At 44.4% G+C, this 24,149-nt stretch overlaps 1 protein-coding gene across 4 annotated transcripts in view; it reads left to right on the forward strand.

The window, feature by feature from the left end:
* The window catches only part of APIP (APAF1 interacting protein), a 159,721-nt gene that overhangs the window by 13,116 nt on the left and 122,456 nt on the right, over nt 1–24,149 (forward strand). Inside the window, exons 1-6 of one of the 4 annotated variants that reach the window (XM_069221843.1) lie at nt 13,532–13,590; nt 21,879–21,935; nt 22,189–22,248; nt 22,514–22,576; nt 23,214–23,276; nt 23,424–23,495. The exons of 1 other annotated variant lie outside the window; for it this stretch is intronic. In XM_069221843.1, the coding sequence (XP_069077944.1) occupies nt 13,540–13,590; nt 21,879–21,935; nt 22,189–22,248; nt 22,514–22,576; nt 23,214–23,276; nt 23,424–23,495 (366 nt within the window). In that variant the 5' untranslated portion in view covers nt 13,532–13,539. Of the gene's footprint in view, nt 1–13,531; nt 13,591–21,878; nt 21,936–22,188; nt 22,249–22,513; nt 22,577–23,213; nt 23,277–23,423; nt 23,496–24,149 lie in introns of those variants that run through there. 2 more of the 4 variants (XM_069221840.1, XM_069221842.1) reach the window with 2 other exon arrangements.

The raw sequence follows: 24,149 nt of genomic DNA on the forward strand, positions 1-24,149 counted from the left end.
TCAACAAATTTCAGATCATATTTATTGTGTTTTAGTTCAGGTTAACACCCCTAAGAGGCAGGTGAGTGGAGTCGGGGGGGATCCGGACCTCTATAATCAAGGATATCAATTCCATCACCTGGGTTCAGGCACGGAGCAATGGAGTGAACTCCCAAACCATATGAATAAAGGTCACCTGTAAAAGACCACGTCAGGTGCAACTAAAGCGTGTCCCTAGAAACACTGTACTCAAGCGGTGCGGGGTAAGATAGGTCTGGTGAACATAATTGAAATATGTATATTTCAGCCGTGCATTGCAGGGAACTCATTTATCCTGTTCCAGGGCTGCTTACTTTGTCGCAGTGTGGTGTAGAAGTGCGAAACAGCCCTACGGCCCAAAACTTGTGTGAGAAAGCACTATGTAGGAAAAGTACCCTCTTTTTGGCATGTTACCCCCGTTTTCTGCCTGATGTCAGTGTGTTTGACTGTGTTCACTGGGATCCTGCTAACCAGCAACCCAGTGATTATGCTCTCTCTCCTCTAAATGTTGGCACTGCATAGTGGCAACCCAGTATTTCACCCAAAATTGCCATACTGGTCACCCCTTATAAGTCCCTAGTATATGGTACCTAGGCACCCAGGGCATTGGGGCTCCAGGGGGTCCCTATGGGCTGCAGCATTCCTTTTGCCACCCATAAGGAGCCCATGCAAAGGCTTCTACAGGACTACCATTGCAGACTGTGTGAAATGGTGCATGCACCCTTTCACTGCCATTTGCACTGCACCAGGTCACTTATAAGTCACCCTTACTGCAGGCCTTCTAGCACTGAAGGCTGCGTGCAGAGTACCTGTGTGTGTGAGGGCACCCCTGCACTAGCAGAGGTGCCCCCACGGCCTCCAGGACCATTTTCCCGGACTTTGTGAGTGTGGGGATGTCATTTTACGTGTGCACTGGACATAGGTCACCACCTATGTCCAGCTTCATAATGGTAACTCTGAATATGGCCATGTTTGGTATCAGTAATGTTGGAATCATACCTCAAGGCTTTTGCAAGCATTGGTTGTATTATTCCATGCACTCAGGGTGCTCCTTAGAGGACCCCCAGTACTGCCATTACGGCCTTCTGAGGTCTTCCAGGCAGCTCCAGCTGCTGCCACCGCATAGACAGGTTTCTGCCCTCCTGTTGCTCAAGCAGCTCGAGCCCAGGAAGGCAGACCAAAGGATTTCCTTTGGAAGAGGGGTGTTTCACCCTCTCCTTTTGGAAATAGGTATTACAGGCTTGGGAGGGGTAACCTCCCAGAGCCTCTGGAAATGCTTTGAAGGGCACAGATGGTGCCATCCTTCGATAATCCAGTCTACACCGGTTCAGGGACCCTGCTCTGGCATGAAACTGGATGAAGGAAAGGGGAGTAACCACTCTCCTGTCCATCACCACCCCAAGGGTGGTGCTCCGAGCTCCTCCAGAGGGTCCCTGGGCTTTGCGATCTTGGATTGCAAGTTGGCAGGGAACTCTGGGAGCATCTGAGTGGCCATTGCCAGCAGGTGACGTCAGAGCCCTCCCCATAGGTGCTGACCGGTGTAGCTGACCAATCCCCCATTCAGGGCTATAGGGTCTCTCTCTTGGGCTGTTCTTCAGATTTGGATTGCAAGACTCCAGCAGGAATCCTCTGCATCCTTTACTTCACCTTCTTACCGAAGAAACGGCATCTTGACCCTCCAGGAACTCCACAAACTGCAACAAAGAAGCAAAGACGACTTCTGCAACATTAAATCCTCAGCTCCTGCCAGCAACTGTTTCCAGGTCATGCATCCTCCGAGCACTGCCTGCCTTCAGCCTGCACCAGAAGAACGAAGGAATCTCCCTTGAAGTGAAGGAGTCACTTCCCTACTTCAGCAGGCACCCCTCTGCAGTGACGACCGGTGGCTTCGGTCCCCTCTCCAGACGAAGTGTTGGATCCAGCATCATGGGTGGTGGACTGAAGTGGTCCCGACGGTCCTGATGTCCTACTATCCAACTTTGGTGGAGGTAAGAGCTTGCCTCCCCACGCAAGATAGTACCCCGTGCACTGCGTGTTTTGCAGTTGCCAAGGCTTGTTGGCATCCTTCCACGAAGTTCTTCATGCACTGTGCAGCTCCGGCCCCCAGCACTCCTTCCTGCGACGCCCAGCTTCCTGAGTGGTCTCCGGCAACATGGGATCCCTTCGTGTAGTGCAATGCAAGGCAAAAAACTTGTGTCTTGGTCGATGGGAATATATGACAAGCACATGCAGGGCGGATGTCGCCGATACCTGCAGGATAATAGTAGGGCTCACACAGAACTCCGCTTTCAGGTGTATGGCCCGGTTGCCATCTAGGCCACGCCACAACAACCAAACAACCATATCCCCAACTCCTATTACCCAGGACAAGAATATTCTTTCCCCCATCCAAACTTTCAACCGATTAAGTAGTTCTCTCAGGAGTACCCGGGAGTCACTCTGGGGAGGAGTTTCACCCCAGAGGTGAGAGCGTCCGCCCAGCTTCTATGAGTGATGTTTGCAGAAGTTTATGAATTAGCAAAGAAAGCGGACATTTCAAATGATTTTGTCAGCTGTTCCGGGAGTTACGTCAGGGAAGTCTATACTTGACTCTTCCGATACACAAGACTTTGATCAAGTCCGAGCCCTGCTGTGCCTCACCTCAGTGTGGCAATGGCGGTCCAGATCCAGTGCGACTCAGAGAGGCCACCGCCGCTCCCACCTTCTGCCGCTCATGTTGTATCTCTGATCTAGATAGGGCCACTGAGTTTCGCGATGCTCACCTTCGACGGGATCTTGGTCTGCGCAATACTGGTCGTTTTCTAGGCTCCCTGCAAGGTCCGATCCATGGTTGTTGATCAGTCCCACTCCAGAGCTCTTGTGGGTTCTGGAAGAACCTGGAGCCCTCCTGTGTCACCATTCTTGGGTGTACTGAAAACAGCATTGATTATGAGATTCCCAAGTGTTGTAACTTCTTCTTTCCCTCGAAGTAGACAGAGCATTGGACCTCCTGTAAGAAATCAGAAAATATCATAATCATACTGTTCACAATCACTAGTTCATCTCGCAGCCGAGCCTGTAGTAGGACATGGGTGCGGTCCTTGTAGTACAGTAAATGGGCCACAACTGGGTGCGGTGGCGCCCCAGGGGAAGGAGGTCGTACAGGCCCCCAGTGGGTGTGCTCTAGCAGGAAAAACATTGACAGACCCTCTGGGGCTAACTCATCGCAGAGTCATATCTCCAGGTAGAACACCATGTTGTTCCCTTCCGCCCTCTCAGGGAGCCCTACCACACGTATATTGTTGTGTTTAGATTTATTTTCTGCATCTTCTGCTCAGGCTTCTAGAGTTCTAATCTTTGATTCCATGGTGGCAAGCTGTGCGTTCACTGCAGTCAGTGTTGGGGGTACTTCAGCCAGTTCTATTCAGTTGCTGTGACCCTTTCTGCCAGACGTAGGCGGTTGATCCTGAGGATTCCTAAGTCAGTGCCCAGAGTCTGTCTTCGTCTCCAGTGCCTCGTAGGAGGCTCTAAAAGCCTGCAGATTGTCCTGTAGGGTGGGACCCACAGGTCGCCCTGAGTGCAAGTTCCACCCCCATCTTTACTCAAGGAGCCCCCCTGCCTCCTCTGGTATGGTGCCTCCCATGTCTTGGTATCTTTGGTGTGTACTCTTCCCCATGAGGATGTGGGAGAGGGAGATGGTTAGGGAGCAGTCTGGCAGAGAAATACCCCAGCTCTCTGGGCCAATTTTCCATCAGCATGAGGATTCACAATTCTGGGTTTCTTCTGTCACTGCTTGGCAGCTAAAGGCGCGAGTAATCAAAAATATAGGGTTTTCATACGGTCGCTCCACACCTGTGACAGTGTGTGCTAAGTAGATCCCAGTTATAAGCGAAGGGCACCGGCCTTCTGCCAGGCAGATGAGCCAAACACCCCAGAGTGCAGCCGTTGGACGTACCAGCTTCCAACGCTGGCTCATGCCAACTTTCACTGAGCAGCCGCAATCTGGCCCATCGGTCTAGCACCCATAGGATCCTGCACTCCCTCGAAGAAGGGGGCCACCTCCACAAGAAATAGTGTTAGTTAGGTGCTACCCCGTTTGGCTTCACTCAAGTGCACCCACTGGCCGACCTCTACTCAGACTCGATCACCATTCTCCATATTCATTCGTACACCCTCTGGTGCTAGACTAGTCAGTTGGGCCTTGGAGTGGTCATTCTTCCCAGCAGTGCCCAGCGCTGGGCAGGTATGAAGCCAATCAGGGCGTGGTAAGTCCACCCAGTTCTGTGTTCATCTCCCTGCATGTGCGAACCAGTCCATGATATGAGAAGTCTCTCCAGCAGGGCCCTGCACCAAAGACTGGTCAGACGGCCTCACTGATCTCTGTAGTGCTACTGACGCACCTGCTGCACTTATGGGAGTGGCTGGTGGAGATTAAGCCCCAGGGAACCTTGTTAGTACCTGCAGCAGGAGCCATACCGCCGAGCGCGCCCTGTGACCCCCATCCGGTAACCCGCACTCATCATCCAGCTCAGCGAGCCCATGAGTCCAGCCACCCAGGCCTCCGTGTCTCGCCCTGCCTCACTACCTCTGCCTCTGGTCAGGACCTCCTCAACCATTGCTGCAGCACTCCTCAGGGAGTGGAGAGGTATGGGGGGGGGAGCCCAAGACCCCCAGTTTACACCGTTTGTCCTTGGGATCAGTAGGGAGGTACGCAACCGCCCAGTTGGCACCTCTGATGGCCGACTTCACCGCAAGGTCAGGGCCGCTCCGCTACAACAATGTCACGGCTGCCATTTTAGGTCTGCGGCCACAGCCCGCCAGCTGGATCTCCTTCCCCGCATTTGTAATGCTCGTTTTGGCAGCCACACATGGCACTCTCCTGGCCCTGCAATAGGACACTAGTGTTTCCTAGTCTCGTTAGGATGCCAGGATGGTGCTGAATAGGGCTTTGCACACCGGAGCCTCTCCTGGTGCTGCCTACTCCATTAGCTGCCGGCCAAGCCCCCACATGCAGCCATCATAAGCAATCTATTGCTTCTGTGTCCTTTACTGAAGAAAAATTATGACCCTCCTTACTCTAGGAATGACCCCCTTATTAATAGTCTGCCATTCAAATACACTCTCAGTACACCTTTTGAGCTCTCCCTACGACAAACACTCCCTCATCCAAACTGAATATTCCTAACTGTATTCCCTACATTGATCTACTTTATACTTGCTCCTGATATATGAATGTCTTTCCCTTATGCATACACAAGAACCATCATGCATAAGTGTCAACTCCCTCTCATCCATTCTTTCACCTATTTGCATACATTTTATATTCAGAACCCCAACAGTCTTAAATGCAACTCCACAGCGTCTTTAGGAGTTGCATATCTGAGCTATTTTTATGTTTAAATTAAATCTTGTAGTTTTTTAGTCGGCATTTGAAGACGGCTCCCTTAGTGCAAACATTGAGAGCATCTTCAGTTGTAACCATAAGGAGATATCTTTCTGCCTTAGAGTCAGGTGAGCTCTCAGCATCTATGCACTTCTATACATTTCTGACATTTCAACACTCCTGAGCAGGAGGCAACTGGGTATTTGGACCCACTGACTACACACCCATACCCGGGTAAGAGAAGTAAAACAAAAGTGTTAGGTTTTGCAGAACGTTCTACAGAAAAACATGGACCCTGTTTTCAGTGAGAGTATCTGGTACTCAGTCAATGGGGGGGAGAGGGTATGCCTTTCTTCAGGCCATCCCTCCTATCATGAATTATTTATAACTTAGGCAGATTCTAAAAATTTAGAGTTGTACTATTTATGTACAGATATGTAGCATAAATATAGTTCTGGAGTAACAAGAGCCATAGGGTGTCCTGCATACAATTCAGCTTTACAGAGAGGAATAGAAATTGTTAGCACCCAACAGGCGAGGTCAAAGGGGTTTGTGAACAGGTGCAACTTTTATTTATTACTTGGAGTGTGTGACCAGTTCTGATGTTGTTGGTGATGCTATTGCAAAGCCTGAGAGCATAGACAAAGAAAATCTACCTACAAATAGTTTCTTTCCTGCATTTACGCATCTCCAGTATGGAGATTTCTTTGCTACTTGTATGATGATGTCCCCCGTAATTGCTTGTTTCCTGGCTTGGTATACAGAGGTGCTATTTTTGACAGCTGTGTAAGTGATGCAACTGCTCGTGAAGACAATTTGGGCCTAGATGGGAGTAGGGGTGTAGTTCTTGTATGGTAGCGGTGACAGTTGAATTTCTTTAGGCCTTTAATGAAACGAAGCACAAGCACGTACAGTGTCTTTTGGTGCCAATCTGGAGTTATGGAGGCCATAGAGTAGTGTGTTGTGTCTATCCAGGAGAGAGAGGGCAAAGGCTTGTGATGATGATCTTCTCAAGTCTGATTTGGAAAGGAAGGGGTTAACGTTTTTAGCATGAGAAGCTGACACCGAACTGTCTGTTTTCTGGTTGATATGTTCTTTGAAGAAGTAGTCCAGGGTGAATCAGATTAATTTTCGTGTTAGGTGTTAGATACAATGTTGCAGAAGTCATCTTTGCTTCTTTGTTACAGTTTGTAGAGTTCTTGGCGGGTCCAGATGCAGTTTCTTCAGTAAGAAGGTGAAGTAAAGGATGCAGAGGATTCCTGCTGGAGTCTTGCAATCCGAATCTGAAGAACCACTCAAAGGAAAAACGCTAAATAGCCCTGAAAAGGGGATTGGTCAGCTAAATGGATAAGCACCTATCATGGGAGGGCTCTGACGTCACCTGCTGGCACTGGCCACTCAGATGCTCCCAGAGATCCCTGCAAACTTGGAATCCAAGCTGGCAAAACCCAGGGGTCCTCTGGAGGAGCTCTGAGCATCACCCCTTTCCTTTGTCCAGTTTCGCACCAGAGCAGGGACTAGAGGTCCCTGAACCGGTGTACACTGGATTATGCAAGGAGGGCACCAAATGTGCCCTTCAAAGCAGTTCCTGTGGCTTGGGGAGGCTACCCCTCCTAAGCCTGTAACATTTATTTCTAAAGGGAGAGGGTGTAACACACCTCTCCCAAAGGAAATCCTTTGTCCTCCTGGGCTTCAGCTTCCCAAGCAACAGGAGGGCAGAAACCTGTCAGAGAGGTGGCAGCAGCTGGGGCGGCCTGGAAAACCTCAGAAGGCTGAAATGGCATACTGGGGGTCCTCTAAGGAGCCCCCCGAGAGCATGGATTCATACAACCAATGCTGGCATTAGCATTGGGGTATGATTCCAACATGTTTGACACCAAACATGACCATATTCTGAGTTATCATTATGTAGCTGGACATAGGTATTGACCTACGTCCAGTACATGCGTAAAATGGCCTCCCCGCACTCACAAAGTCTGGGAAATGGTCCTGGAGGCCATGGGGGTACCTCTGCTAGTGCAGGAGTGCCCTCACACACAGGTACTCTGCACCCTGGCCTCAGGGCTCGAGGGCCTGCTATAGGGGTGACTTATAAGGGACCTGGTGGGTGTAAATGACAGTGAAAGGGTGCATGCACCTTTTCATACAAGCTGCAATGGCAGTCCTGTAGAAGCCTTTGCATGGGCTCCCTATGGGTGGCAAAAGATGTGCTGCAGCCCATAGGGATCCCCTGGATCTCCAATGCCCTGGGTACCTAGATACCATATACTAGGGACTTATAAGGGGGCACCAATATGCCAATTTTGTGTGAGATACTCGGTTACCAGTATGAAACAGAATTTAGAGAAGAGAGAGCATAAACACTGGGGTCCTGGTGAGCAGGATCCCAGTGAACACAGTCAAGCACACTGACATCAGCCAGAAAATGAGGTTAACCATGGTAAAAAGACAGTACTTTCCTAAACTGGGGACATTGTGCATAAGTGTAGTTGTGATGGCAGATTTTGTGTTGCAATCTGGTCAAAGGAATTTTGAGTTCGGCTGATGTTGATCAAACTTTCCATTTATGTTTTTTTGTGTGCTTTGAATGTGTAGACTTAAGGATGATAGGTAAACTGTTTACACAAGGAAGCTGTTGGGCTCCATGCCCTGGCTGCTGTGTGTCTAGGTATCCGTGACTACATCTCCTACATTCATAAATGTTGTTAGACATCATTGAGTGTGCAGATGTGATAGTAAGCCCTCCTGTTCGAGGAGGTTGCAACACTTGCATGTCTTGGACTGTTGTGCAATAGCCACAACCGAGTTGTTGTTTCGTTTCTTTGTTTTGCATGTGTGAGAAGCCTCATGTTTGACTTATTGCAGAGTTTCTGTGACTGCCCTTTGTGTGTCTGTGTTGGTGAGAATAACAGGTTTTTGTTGGGTGAATGTGTAAGCTACACATGTTGGAGATTGAGTGATTGTAATTGTCTTGCCTTGTACTTTATATGCAAGTGAATGGCTCTTTGTTGTGTGTAAGAATGGGGGGGGATGTAGATACTGTGTGTGCCCATTCCCTATTTGCCTGATCTGCTGCCTGGAATATTGAGAGTAAGTGAGGTAATAGAATGTTGCTATGTATGGAAGCTAGGGGCAGTTACAGCGAGGATGGAGCCCTGACAGAGCCTACCTATTGCTGCTGTAATTTAAGGGCCTAACATGAGACATAGAACTCCCATCCCACCTAAATGGCTTCAGACTTTTGTGTGAAGGGGCTGCTTTCCAACTTCAATATATACATTGCAAATCAGTGGCAGTATACCTGCTTCGCTCAAACCGTAATTTATAGACAGATGGACTGTGGCCCCCATTACAAGTCTGGCGGTCACTAGACCGCCAGACTCGCGGTGGCGGTCAGACAGACGCCAATGAGGTGGTCCGGTTGCCACATTACAACCATGGCTTTCGGGCTGCGGTGGGTCCGCCAACTCTGCCAGGATCAGGGATCCCGGCAGTCCTAATCCACCAGGGCAGCGTTGCAAGCAGCGCTGCCCTGGGGATTACGACCTCATTCGCCGCCAGCCATTTCGTGGTGGTAGCACCGCCATGAAAAGGCTGGTGGAAAATGGCAACAGGGGCCCTCCAGGCCAGCACCCACGCAATGTTCACTGTCTGCTTTGCAAACAGTGAACATTGCGAGGGTGCTGGTGCACCCTGCATCCTACAGCATTGCCGCCGGCTCTTTTATGAGCCGGAGACAATGCTGTAGACTGTTTCCCACTAGGCCAGCGGGCGAAAACTCAGGTTTCCGCCCGCTGATCTAGCGGGAAACTCTTAATGGGCCTGGCGGGGAGGTAGCCAGTATGGAGGCAACCTCTCCGTCTGAAGTTCGGCGAACGGTCTAAACCGTCCACCAAATTCGTAATGAGGCCGTATATGTGTGAGAGAGGCATGATGGAACGGTTACTACGTTATGCACTGACATAATGATGCCAGTTCTGCAATGTACCTATTTTATCAGCCAGGTGGGCGAGGGCTAACACTAAGGTTTGTAGAATCAGAAACAAATACTATTTTGTTATGTTAGTTAGTTGTCCTAGGTTAACCCTTTGTTATCAATGAAGTGATTTACGACTATGGTTATTTTGCAAGTATTTTCTAGCGTGATCTTTCCTCTTACATTTCTTTGGAAACTTCCATCAGTTGAGCAATCCTATACATATCTGTGTACCCAAAAGGCTGAGGGAAAAACCTGTACATCTGTCTCTACTGATAGGTTTGTACATATGGAAAAACAGACTACAAAATGAAAAAAACAAGAACCTCGTATTTTCAAGAAGCCTTTTGGACAGTCAAAGAGGGAGACATATTTCCAATCCATTCATAGCAAATGTGTACAGAATTCAGGAAATAGTTTTACTTTGTTTGTAGCCTGGGTATATGTTTTGTCCACTCAGAAGTTACTGAAATAGGCAAATCCTACCATAGAGCCAACAGAATCCACATAAAATTTATGCAAAATTGGTACTTTCAAAATACAGTCTAGCACAACCCTGTAAACTGTCTTGTATGCCACTGAATAGTGGTAATGCCCAATTCTGAACTTCCTTAATTGGAATTTAGATCTTGGTTTTAAACTGTTCTTAGTACTAAAGATGCAGATTTTATTCTAGTTAAGTGGAATTTAACTTAAACAGAATTGTTCTCTTGAATTTTTGTTTTCTTGTTCTGATATGGTATTCGGGAATCAAAAACATTGTACTGATAATACCTTAGTTTCTGCTCTAAAATGTGCTAGTAAAATTAAATGCCATCTTTTGTATATTTGTTACACCGTGGAGCTGGCAGAATAAATACTCAGTGTTTCTAGTTTCTGGAGTTTGAGCTTCTGTGAAATGTTCTGGATGCAGTAGGTGTAGATTCCAATGCACCCTAACTTCACCCAGTTATAATTTCCAGGTTGCAGATCTAACCTAGCAGAAGGCTGCTTCAAGGGAAGACACAGTGGAGGCTTCAACCAGAAATTTTCCCTGTCTGCATTAAAGATGTGTACCTTACTATTAATTTGCTAACTGAGTAAGGAATAAAGATATATTTTCCCACTCCTTACTCAGCGGTGGAAATGTAAATCTGAGCAATGAGAGGAACAGACAAAGTTCCACTCGGTTGCCTCAGTAGGTGACTGATATTCAGCAGGCCCGCCTCCAGAGCTGTAGGCGCACAACTGCTGCTATGTGAGGCATGGAGGGCTTGGCACAATAGGTGAGCAGTTTCCCAACTTAACCACTAGGCAACATATCCTCCCTGCCAAAAGCAACTGGAATATGTATTTCCTGTCGAAAACTTAATGACTGTAAAAAACACAGAGTCAAATTATTTCAGTAGCCCTTCGTACTGCGTACATTTTACATTCTTAAAGGTAGATTACTTGCAAGAATGGACTATTATGCAAAACTCAACATATCACATTATGAGGGCAACCCTAGTGGGATTTTCACAGACCTGGTTAGGAAGTTCAGACTGCCTCTGCTAATCATGGTCACACTAATTAACTCCTTTCACCAAAGGACAGCATTGTTAACATTGAAACACGTGATGCTTATGAAAATTATTCTGGTGATAAAACCAATTCCATGCTAAGGAGAGCATCCTAGTTAAACTTCTAGAAAAAAACTAGTTTTATGCTTTAATTTTCAGCTGTGCCTTCAACTCCCATTTAACAAATTCTGGCCCATCCGAAGAGACACTCCGGGCCCTCATGATTGAAAGGCGCTTGACTTCCTATGGCACAGGATACATGCAATAAGTGGCATTCTTTAAGACATATTGCATCTGGGAAAAGAAAGTACAGTTGAACAGAGCAGACAGTCGTGTGCTGGGTGGTCTCATGATTCTTAGTACTCAAAGAATCCACCATTTTTCGCCCTATGGCTAGGGACGAATCACAAATTGCTGTAGCCCGTAGCTGGCTCTACTGCTGGATTTGGGTAGGATGCTAATTGTTTTCCTAAATATTAATTTGTTGATTATTATCCTTTGTTTTCAGTATTTCTGTCTCCAAATCTTATTTTATTACCAGGTCTGGCCCCCTTTATGCACCATATTCACACCCCTTTCTAGCTCACATGATCCTGGTTGGTGAGGAGCGAGAAAGCGGGATTATTCATGGATATCTTTGGATTCTGACAAAAGTTGTGCCTGAAAGAGTAACACAACATAATAAAATTATATTGAAAAAAAAAATTGCTCCAAGAATCCCTTAATGGTTTTACCATTCTGTGAGGTTTCTACCAGAGGTTGCATCAACTAAATGGCTCTGGTTGCGTTGAAAGGTAAACAAAGGGTGAAACTTCAGGGCAAAAGAGGCTTTGTGAAGCCAATTGAGCAGCTATTCTGGGGCTCCCAACGGCAAGGTGTTACAGTAGTTTAGCCTGCTTAAGATCACACTAGGAACTACCAGAACTCTAAATGAGAGAGGTAGTAACCGGAAAATCGTACGTAGTGTTCTAACTAAAGTGAAGTAGGACCCTGCAGTGTTGTCTACATGAGATTCCAGGCTCAGTTTCTAAAAAAAATGACACCTACATTTCTGACAGCCTCTGACGGTACGGGGACCCCGTCTGAGGGAACTGGCCAGAAGTTAGACGGAAGTGGAGCCAGGGACTTGGTCGCTGAGAAGCAAAGGAACTCTGTCTCATCTTCAACTCTTTGAAGTTAAATGGACTATGGAATCACCTTCCAGACGCCCTGAGATTCTCTTCTGACTTAATGCACTTTAGAAAGGTTTTTAAAAAATGGCGTTTCCCTAAAATCATTGAATAGTGTAGTACACTGTTTAGTCCTGTGACACTGTACGGAACCTTTCATTTTACCCTCCACCCAGTAATATAATAGCACCAGGATACCTGTTAGGTGGCAGCTGTAATTTATAAATAAATAAGGTATTGGGTATTGCAAGGTGTTATTACTTTAAGTTCGTCTCTGGTGGCTTGCTGTCTTGTCCATTAGCAACTGTCCAAGCAGACAGTTGTCACTACACACAAACAAACCTTTTCCCCTCCAATCAAGAAAGGAGATGTTAGGACCACACACAATTGGCATTCCGTGGGAGACATGAAATAACTGCATAACCCAGGAATTTAAGCTGTAAGTAATATTTGAACAAGTAGCACTTTGAGAAAGTTGTGTCTGTGAATTTGCTCTGAATAAATGTCCCAGCTCACATTCTCACAAAACCCCTCAGTAAAACAAGGTGACAATTTGTTGGCTTCATTCTTTCCTTTCTTATTTGTTTCACAAGTCTGCAGGATCTGCCCCTTCTTTGGCCACATGCCATCTACTTCTGTATCCATGCATGGCGACATCCTCATCTTCAAGCATTTTACGTCTATAAGGAGTCAAGATATCTCCTCACACTTAGGATGTTCCTGGCTGGTGTTAGGCCAATCAGCCTATTGGAAATGCATATGTTGTGTTTATAGCATACAGTGGAGGCGTTAACTAAGTTAGAGGGGCCTTAAGGAGTTGGGTTGACGTTGCTTGTGAGCTTTGACCGCTCTTAGTCTGCTTTGAGACATATCAGTAGTGGCCCTTCTGTTCAAATATTCTATTCTCAACCATGAATCATTTGAGTGACATGACCTTAGAAATGTGTTCAGTAGGAGTGATTCTTGAAAACAAAAAAGTGCACCTCTTTTGTTGTCAGGGAAAAGAGTTCATCTGTGAAGCCATCGCAGCTGCCCACTCAGATTACTTAGCACCTTTTAAAATGATTGAGCTGCTCCTTTGCCTCAATGCCAGAATGTGCCGCCTTGAGAAAACAGTGGATCAGGAGTTAACCAAGTCACAGTGCTGCCCAACTCCAAACTGCACGGGAGAAGAATCAGCCGTAAAGGAGTGTGAACCAGTGAGTGCTCAGGACTCCGTTATTAGCCAGAGATAAGCTCATTGGTTATTTCCTCCACTGTTGTTGTCTTTGTTGTGTTTGGGTGGTGTATTCAAAGATATGTAGAGGCCAGGACAGAATGTCCGGCCTTAATGCGCATTATGTTGAACGTGTATCCGAACAGATGCATCCAACTCAAACCAATTTGTGGTCTAAAAGTGCTGTGTGAAATAATGAGGAGATTTGGAGCTCCTAAAATTACTTTTTTGTTTCTTTGGATCAGAATCTATGTATAATGCAAAGCTGCTCAGTCTCAGAATGTAAGAATGAAGACGCATTTTGGAAGGTGAGATAACTTGTGAGCAAACTGAATCCAGAGATCAGCCCTACATACACTATTTGGTTATTTCACAGCCCGGTTGTTATGTGTCCTTCCTGTTTGGGTAAAGTGGTCTATAAAATGTGGCAGGGCCAGGCAATGGGTCCTGGTTAACCCTACTGTGAGCTGGGAAATTAGTAGGGGTGTAGTACAACTTTCCTCAAACTCAATTGACAGGTGACCATGCCCTCAACCACTATCTAACCCGCTCCCTTGTGGTCGGAACCCTCACTCAGTCTTTTGTTAAAATGTTGATATTTCCATAAACAATAGTATGGCATTCCTTAGGAACAACTTTATACAATTAGTTTTTTTTCTCCAAATTTCTCCATTATAGTTTAATTACAGTTTAAAACAGCCATGTAAACTTAAATTCTGAAAAACAGACGTTAGTAAAATCAGTCATTATAGGCACAGCAAGAAGGCCTCTTCCAAATCATTACTAATTATTATACAGCTATCAATATAATGGATAAGTGCATTTAGTGATAATTTGCCATGAACACTCATCTTAATTAATCAGCTCTTTATCATCCAGGGCGTAATCTTACAGCATTGATTTAAATGGATGGATCCCACATGTTGTGACTTTGTACTGAAGAAAAGGATGTGCTTTAAAGTTTGTGATTGCTTTTAGCACAATCTGCGTATCCTGTTGATAGGTGCTACACTATGCTGCAAACCAGTATTCTAAAGGAGGAGTTCACTAAATCTTAGCCTCATCAGCTTTTTATCTGTCTACAGATCTCACACCATCTCATCTCCATTAAAAAAAAAAAAAAAAAAAAAAACTACCTGCGTAATAACTACCTCATGATCTTCTTGAATCAACATTGATGTAATCCATACTAGCTGTCTGCGTCTCTTGGTAATGGTGGTATGTATACCCTGTGCAACCAAACCAGCAAATCTTCAGCTTATTCCTGAAAAAAGTAATTGAATAGTAAGAGAAACTGAGGGCCTAGTATAAGTAAGAGGACCATCCAGCGGTAATGTGGGATTTTGGTACTAGTAATACTTTTTACTCAGGAAATTAAAGGTAATGTTCCAAGGCTGTGGTCTGGATGCAATGTAGCATGGGGCGTTTTGGTTAAGCATTTTATGTGGAAGACATGCTTGCTTGAAGAGAATGCTCTGAGCCACTGGCAACGAATATAAGATTCTGTGACCTGAGGACACTCGATGCCCTTTTCAGAACAGTGACCTTAGTTGTTCTACAATGTATAAAAATGTTAACTGAATGAGAAAAAAATGAATCTTGTAGACTTTACTGACCAGGTTGACCAAAAATGCATCTCGGAGAGCAATGGCGAAACATATTTTAACTCGGTTCCCTCTGCAGAGGGGTAGAATTCAGGAGTTTGTAGAGGCCTCTAAGCAATCCTTTGAGTGTGATTTTCAGTATAGTAAAATTTGCTGACTTTCTAGCTTTGCAACATACAATACACTTGTCTCTGCTTTGTACTGATTAGGTGTTAATGTGACAGTTAGGGAAATGCACAAGTTTAGCATTCTAGAAGGTCAATTTTTGGGTCAAATTAGTTGGCTCTTTTGAATTAGTGAGTTCCAGTTCACACGATCTACAGTAACTTTGTTTTATTTTAACGTGATGTGAAATATCACCAGCATACCTAAGTCTACATAGTTGGCCCTTGGCCTTATAAGGAGGCATGAGTTCGTGCATGGAGTGAGCTGTCCAGAAAGAGCTGCCCGGAGAGCGCAGCCTTTCTGAATAGTGGCTTGCCCTTATAATTGGGTTTGAGTGTCTGGAGGGAGTGGTAGCTCAATGAACATTGGCGCATAAGAAGCGGCCTGTGCGTAGTAGGGCCTGCCCACTTAAGGAGACTTGGCTGTCTGGAGTGAGTGGCACATTGAGCACAGATTGCCAATAGTAGGGGCTTTTCCACCTATTGGGGCTTGTGTCTCTTGAGGGAGTGGGCTTACGCACACTGCGCAGACTGTGCATAGTATGGACTTGCCCACCTTATGAGACTTTGGTCTCTGGTGGGAGTGGACTCTACGCAGTCTACGCACACATTGCTGACTATGCACGGTAGGGGCTTGCACACCTAAAGCACTTGAGTGTCTGGATGTAGCGTGCTGAACGCAGTCTGTGCACTGAGCGGCTGCAACTTTTTTTTTCATGATGCATCGCCAATCAGATCCTTCAGTTCTGCTGGACTCCTGCATGAACAGCAAATCAGATTTCTATTTTTGTTGTTTTCTTCCCCCCATGAACAGATAGCCGTACATTTTGAACCTTAGTTTGTCAAAAACGACTGACTAGATTTACACCAAATCACAAAAAGCACGCTTTCTGCATAACGCTTTAGCTTTCTGACAAATTAGAGTGAAATTCTGTTCAGCCGTTTTAGCTTTCACTTTCTGTAAAGTTCCTTTGGGAAATTGCATGAGGAAAACAAGTTTTGGGAACCCCCTTTTTCTCAGCTCCCATGTGATAGATTACCCCAAAACTTTCAAGGAAGAAACGTTATTAGTGAAACAAAAAATGCTCATTCTATGGAAACTGTGTCCTAACTATACCTAGTGGGGCTTGCCTATCTTGAGAGAGTGGGCTTTACGCACACTGCGCTCATTGCGCTCACTGTGTCTAGTATGGACTTGCCCAGCTCATGGGGCTTAGGTCTCTGGAAGAAGTGGACTCTACACACAGTCTAAGTGAGGGAAACATGTATTTGTTACCAAATACATGTTTCCCTCACTTAGACTGTGTGTAGAGTCCACTTCTTCCAGTTACCAATATATTTAGGACCGGCTGATCTTTGAATCCATGTCTTCAGCAAATAAATAGATCAGTGTTAAAAGGAAACTCACTCATGCCAGAGTAAACATATGTTCAGGTGGCCAAATGCCTTGGAAGATTTGATGAACTTTCAGTGCATTAAGACAGCACCCGCAGGCAGCAGGCAGTCAGCATTGAACACTATCTGTGTAATTGCCTATTATATATCTCCTACAGTGAAACCACGTTGGTTGGGTTGAAAGCACCCATTGGTTTTCTGTCCACAGATCCAATTCCTCTAGCATGATTTTAAAAAACAACTTTGCCTTCGGCAAAGGAGATAATCAAGAGGGCTATCCAGACCTTAATAGTTGGGACCAAGAGTCCCCCTTTCTATGTCTCTGGTATTTGATGGCCATTTTTAGAATGGAACTGCCCATTGAAAGGTAAATTATTTTAGAATGTTGTTTATTACATTTGGGCCCTTTGATATCACTCTGTCTATAGAAACCTCTATTCTACCAAGTGCAAAATGTTTTGAGAAATAATCCACCCATGCTAAATCAACTACCAATGCTTTTCCAGACAGACCATCCCTATCAGCATAACCAGGAGCAAACCGATTCCTTCATGTTTTTTTGGGTTGTTGACTTTAAGTATTGTCTCTGAGTTGTCTTTTTACTGCAGCAAACAACACAGTGAGGGAGAGACTGCTGGTTAATCACAGCATCTGGCAATTACTTGGGCCAAGCTTCTCTAAGTGGGGTATCCTAGATGCAACTTATATGTCCAGATTTGGGTCCTGTAGTCACTTCACCGATAAGGCACAAAAGGCCAAAAACAGTACAGAGTAGCTTGTGTTTCCATCTAAAGGTGAGCTAGCTTGGTAGTTTGGGCTCATCTTTCTTACTGAAGAAGGTGTAAGACTGATTTTAATATGCCTGTCTCTAAAGTAACATAATGAGCAGAAAAACTATGGTCTGAAATGCGTCTTCAGTATTTACCAGTGGCCGAGGTTAATTCAAGGTTTCCACTATTCTGTTTTTCATTTTTTTTGTTTTCCCAATTTTCTTTTTAGATTTAGTTTCTTTCTTTACTGAGACCCGGCACAGGTCTTTCCATGCCCCTTAAAATATTGAACAACCTCTTTAATTTGCTGGTAGGAATTAATATTGCTGATCCTCTTTTAGAAGTCTAACGTAGTTCATTCCTGACCCTCTGCTCCCCTGCACCCCAAAACATTCATCTGCTCTCCTCCCTCACGTTTTGTCTGGACAGGCTTCAGTAAGACCTCAGCTGCTTCAGATTCCCAAACAGTGTTTGCAATCCATTATCCCTCTGAATTTTGTGGGCTAATGTTGTTCCGCTTGCACACCGCATCACCAAAACTTTATTTTTTCAAAGCTTTATAAACATCTTGTATATAACTTCTGATGAAACAATAGGCTATTTTTCCTTTGTGCACTAGTCACTTTGCTCCTCAACTCCTATGTCAGTTAGTCTCTCTTTGATCTGGGAAGCCTACATTTGGCCATAGTTCCTTTACAGTGGTTTTTTGGGTGAAACTCTAAAAAGATGACGTCAGCCTGTCCTAGGGCTTTACTGCAAGGTACTTGCTTCCTGTTTGTTCAAATCAGTACATAAGCCATAGGAATATAATATCAGGAGTACGCTCATCTGCTTCACACATACTTTATTTTCCAACTTCTTTATCCTTTGTCATCACTCCATTCTTAGAGCACCCGCCTGTCTGTTCACAGAGTTATGAAGCCTCTGATCGCTTTCTGTATTTCAGCAAATCTATCCATCAAAGCATATGCCATTTCTTGCAATGCAGCCATTCGCTCTTTCCAACTTACTTTACAAAATTTGGGTTTGAGCTACAATTTTCTGTCAACTTTTATGCTATTAGGGCCTGCTTCATTTATTTAACGCTGCCTGTGCAGTGTTGGGGGCTCTGGTGGTGAGTGCTTTATCTAGTAGGTATTGATCTTTGGGCACCGGGCTCGAAGAACAGTCTTCAAGCCTGGTGCTTCCTTTAACTGTTGTCCCAGTTGGAGCAGGGTGGGGGAGGCCCTGTGCCAGAGTCCATTCACGTCGAGCCCAAACCATGGGTATCTCGTTTTCAAACCTATCACAAGGGGCCTGATTATGGACTTAACCTACGCAGAGCCCATTCTGTTTCTTGCTGGAGAGTTTGCAACTGTATGAAAATCCCACCTTATTTTTTTGCGTTTGTATTTTACTGTTGGTGCCAACTTCGCGTCCTTATTGTTCACAATCCATGTTTTCATCACTTTGACTGCCACATGTATGCGCTTTACCATGTGAACATTTATCTTTGTCTCAGCACTCACCTTGTCCATAACAGTCCATTTGCCACCACCTGTTCCACTCTCTCAGAATTGAGTACAGACCTGCACTGCTGCGGATCTCACTGTGGTGATCCATTTCTGGTACAGGTCTCTGGAGTGGGAAGCATCCTCCAGTTGCACCTCTTTTTTTTCTTCTTAAACTCAGGTTTACTTTAGTTGTTCTCAAGTGTTTAAAGGTTAGGATTGCCAAGGAGATGGAATGTCAGCAGTTTCCCCATTTTCCTCCTTGTAGTGTTCCTTCCTATTGTGCAAGAAACTTAAAAATAAATTTGAAATCGTCATGTCAAGACACGTCTTATGACTAGATACAGATCACTTTTTTCTCTGTTAATGATCACTTGAAGGTAATTCTGCAGATGCTGGAGGATCAGACAGATCTGGGTTAGCTTATGGGCTCACAGGAGGGTAAATCCGGATGAGCCTTTGCCCTAACCATGCCTAACAGGAAGGGAGAGGATGTTGCTCCTTTATACCACAGCAGTACCTAGGAAAACGGCAAATGATGTGATTGAACAAGCTCTGAGGCCACTTAACCTCCTGTAACAAATAAGGTGGATTTGGACTCTGAGCTCTACGGCTGTTCTGTAAAGCAGCGGAACTTCACTGCACAGGACAGTGGTTGGTAGAAGTTAATATACCTAAATGGCCTTGTTGGCCCAAAGAATGGCCCTGGATTAGACTAGCTTTTTGGTCCTCGCTCCTCCTATCTAGAATTATCTTCTGTATCACTTCAGTACATTCCATCAATTCCTTCTTTTCTGAAAGCTTTGAAAGCCTCCTAATTTTCTACAGGTCTATAGGGAGCTTTTCTCTTCATCCCAGCACCAAGAAACCGCTAGTGGTGAAAAAGTGCTTTGGAAAGATCCCATGCGATGGCATAACATGTCGCCCCCTGAGATGCAGTCAAAGAATGTAAGGATGGTCAAGAAACCATGCTGTAGAACATGATAGAAGTTGAGAGTTAGGAACTCTATGGCCTGAAATACCTGTGAGTATGGGAACATCTTAACAAAAGTGTTTGTAGAACTCGACAAAGAGAATCTGAGTGTAGGAAGAAAATGGCTAACTTACTTCGCCAGCCATAGTTTGTGTTTTAATTAATTAGGTAGTTCCTTCAGTGCATGTTAAAGACCAAGGAACCTAGGGGGTTATTCCAACTTTGGAGGAGGTGGTAATCCGTCCCAAATGTGACGGATTTACCACCAGCCGTATTACGAGTTCCATAGGATATAATGGACTCGTAATACGGCTGGTGGTATATCCGTCACTTTACCGTCACTTTTGGGACAGATTACCACTTCCTCCAAAGTTGGAATAACCCCCCTAATGCTGTGATGAGTCCTGGAGCAAATGGGAACACAACTAGCCGGTACCAGTGATGGACACCAAAATAGTTAGCAAGGCTGACAATAGAAGTAGGAGAGCAGAGGCTCTGATACAAAAATGACAGATGGGATATGGGCAGGACTATGATAAAAAATTTCCTGTTACCTGCATATTACTTTCTTCACCCAAATGAGACTACTTTTAATGAGATCTGACATTTCTAACAAATACTACAGGTGCTAATGGCACGGAGAAGATTTACTGCACATAAGATGGATCTACGGTGCAGTCCTTTAGAGCTCAGGTTACCGATTTGGATGTGGAAAGAATGAAGATAAACAATTAAACAAATGCCTTCAGTTGGCAGCGCTGATGCTTAGCGGTAGGATTGCCATGGTGTAGATATCCCCGACTGCCGCTTGCTGTGGCTGGTCCTTCACGTTGGCTAAAGGATCAGGCTGCAACTGAACTTACCTGGTTAAATGAGCTTATTACCAACCTGGTCACTGATTAGGTAGTAATGCAAGGATTATAGCCCCTCCCTTTATATTAGCCCCCTTAGTGAGTTATCCCAGGAGGAGATATCTACATTATAAAGGAGTAGAGCTGCATAGGTCAGTTATTTACAAGCCCAACTCATCCTTTTAGGCATGCAACTGATGAGCTTTCACAGAGAGGTGTAATAATATGTTCTTCTGTGGCCTGTTGGCACGGTGATGCTGCAATTGTTTTTGATTATTTTGTCAAATCAAAACCTTACTAAAGACACTTACATACAATTGCACTGAAAAGAGCAAATTATGTGGGATGCTTTACATAAGAGTGCTAATGTGATCAGATTTTTCACACTTAATTTCATGTGCCCTTCTGGTATACACTGTGTGATACATATGTTGTCCAGTGGTTATATTGTAAAGTGCTCAGTGTGTGTGCAGTGTGCGTTACTGCAATGTTCGCAGAGGTTTAAACTTGGATTTTCAGTTCATTTGAAATATCTTTTTGGGATGTGTGCGTTTATGTTTGATGTTTTGGAGTGTAGTATCTTGAGTCAGTTGTGTAATTCAAGATGTTTAATGGGAAGTGTTTGTGTCTGCAAGTGATGCTGGATGTTTGTAAGTATGTTGTGGGTGAGTGTTATTGAATATGACATCATTATTACTGTGGGGGTCCTTTGTCTCTGTTTAGGTTGTGTGCAATGACGTTAAGGTGTAAGGGCACAAATCAGGAGAAACACCAAAAATTTATGTTTTTTTTTTTTTCAAAACTGGTCTTTGTTCTGAGGGCTCGGTGGGGATCTGGTGTTTCAACCTCTCCTTGGCACAGAAAACCATTAGACCTTGGGTTCTACACATGTATTGCTTTGAATAGTTTCTTAAATACCCATTTGCTTTAGGTGTTTCTCATTGACAACACCAACCATGTGAGAGGGCTCACGTTTGACATGAGTCACGGAGACAATGAGACTTTGCTTGCCACAGAACTAGAAAAAGAAACAGTACAGCAGGAGATACGTATTCGGCCAAAAACGCTCATTCTGGTCCATTCCCCAAAATGCCATTGTTGTGATTGGTGTCAGTTTGGAGAGTGGCCATGGCCTTTTTTCTATTATGGCTAAGTCCGTCCAGGCTTCCGCGGAGCATAGTCATGGCATGGTTTAAGTTGAAACAATACTAAGGTGGGCCAAGGTTGAGGCATCAAGGCTTAGGAAACAACGGGCATGACCAGCTCTCTTTTAAGTTTGACAAAAGATATACTTTCCACCTGCTGTTTCAAATGGCCCTTAAATCTCATTTTTTATTTCTTTGGAACAGAAATCATATGCCGACCAAAGCATTTCGATCACAGAGAGTGAAGACAAGTTTGAGAAGGTGAGAAAGTTTGGTGGTGATCAGAGGTCTACAGATCAGCCCACAATAAGCTAGTTAGTCATTCCCTCCTTTTGTTCTCTTTGGGTGTTTGGGTGGACAAAACCGCATTGACTGAATGACCATTACCATAATCCTAAAAATATGTCTGAAGAATTTCCTGCTCCTTTTCCCCTAAATTGTGACCTTTAGAATTCAGATTTGAGTTAATATACCATATGCCTCCTCCTAACTTTCTTTTGTTTGCTCGGATTAGAAAGTTGCAGCACCGAACTATTCAAATGCAAACTGTGAAAGGGATAACCGGTTTGAGAAGGTGAGATAACCAGTGAATGAACAAAAGTGTGAAATTAGGAACAAAATAAACTTCTGTCTTGGTCCACCTTAGGTGTTCTTTGTACCTTTAGCAGAGCATTCCATATTATTTGGTATAGCTTGGAAGGCACCTTGGACAAGTACCCATTAAACTGGATTTTAATATGTATTAGAACAGTTTCCTGCTTCTCTTATTTATAGAGTCTTAGTCAATAAATAAAACTAATCAAACCACTTCTAACTCACTCCTTCTTTATTTTGATTAGATGCCACCTGCAGCACAGAGCTGTTCGAATACAAATAGGGACAGGAAAGGCCAGCTCGAGAAGGTGAGGTAATCGTGAGTGAACAGAAGTCTAAGATTAGTCAAAGATCAGCTCTCCACTCACTTCCCCCTTGGTTGTTTTTGTTCTTTCTGTTTTGGGTGAATTTTTCTAGAAGAAATAGCATAATCAAGAAGCTTTGATCTGAGTCGTACTTTTCAGGAGTATCTGCTTCCCTTCCACCTCCACACTAAATTCTCTTTGCTATAACTTCTATATAAAGCAACAAGGTCAGAGTCCTTTTGTGTTTGTTTGGATTAGTCCCCACCTGCAGCTCTGCGTGATCCGATTATAAAGCATGAGAAGACAGACCAGCTCAAGATGAGGCTGCTAGTAAAAATGAAAAGTCTAAGAGGAGGCAAAGTTAAACGCTTTTGCCACTTCCTGTCGTAGTTGTTTTTATTCTTCATGTTTTGGGTCGAATGTTCCATGACATCTGGGATTTGGATTCCCCTATTAGCTGTTTTTCCCTAACATACAGCACAGCTGAACAAAAGTCCTGAGTTTGTATGCGCATTAACATGAACATTTATTTTATTTTTATGTTGCTCACCCCACCCAGTCCTTATATTTGTAGGTTTATTTGAACTAGTACGAGTCTTATATGACCACTTAAAACTTTTCTATTTTTTACTCGGATTAGACACCTTCTGAGGCAATGAGCTGTCCGATTATAAAGTCCGAGAAGGATGACCAGTTTGAGAAGGTGAGGTAACTTGTGAGTGATCAGAAGTTTCTGCTTCTCTACCTCTTTCAATTCCCAGTCCTAATCTCTCTATATTTTGTGTAAAATGAATAAGAACCGTATATGATCTCTTATTAATCTTGATTTTTTTTTTTTTGTTTGGATTAGACGCCACCTATGGCACTCAACAGTCCGAGCAGTCCAATTACAGAGTGTGACAAAAAAGTCCAGTTTAAGGAGGTGAGATGACTAGGAAGTGACCAAAAGTCCAAAACCAGTCTGGGATAGGCTCATTTATTACTTTCAAACTTAGCTTTATTTTTTTCTGTCTTGTGTGGAGTACTCGATGATTGATGATGGTAAGATGGATATAGATATAAAGTTAAAGAGCCCACGGACTTTCCAAGGGGTGTCTGGTACTGAGCAGTAAAGACACCTTTAAAGCTCCACAACATTAGGCATAGTTGAACAAAGTGTCCTTGGCCCGACACTGTGAATTTGATGTGTATATTATCAGGTAGTAAGCCAAATAGGAACCCGTGTAACCCCATCTTTGTGTTTTTTGGAGCAGACACCATCATCGGCTCAGTGTTGTTTACTTCCAAACTGCATCATGAAAGAGAAGTGGGCAAAGGTGAGAAAATTCCTGGGCAGTCAGAAGACTGAGCCAAGCGAAGATAAGCTCTGTAGTGTTTTCAAACCGTTTTAGTTGTCCTCTGTGTTTCGGTGGTGTATAAAAAAAATAAAAAAAAATCAGAAGCACTGCAAGACATCTTGGACTCAGACTATTGCCATGAACCTAGATGTGTCTGAGCAATTGTCTCACTTGGTTGTCTGAGGAATCCTATGTTCTTTCTGTTTCATTCTGTAAGTGTATGTAATATTTGGGTGATA

The sequence above is a fragment of the Pleurodeles waltl genome, chromosome 3_1, assembly GCF_031143425.1.
Source record: "Pleurodeles waltl isolate 20211129_DDA chromosome 3_1, aPleWal1.hap1.20221129, whole genome shotgun sequence".
NCBI lineage: Eukaryota > Metazoa > Chordata > Amphibia > Caudata > Salamandridae > Pleurodeles > Pleurodeles waltl.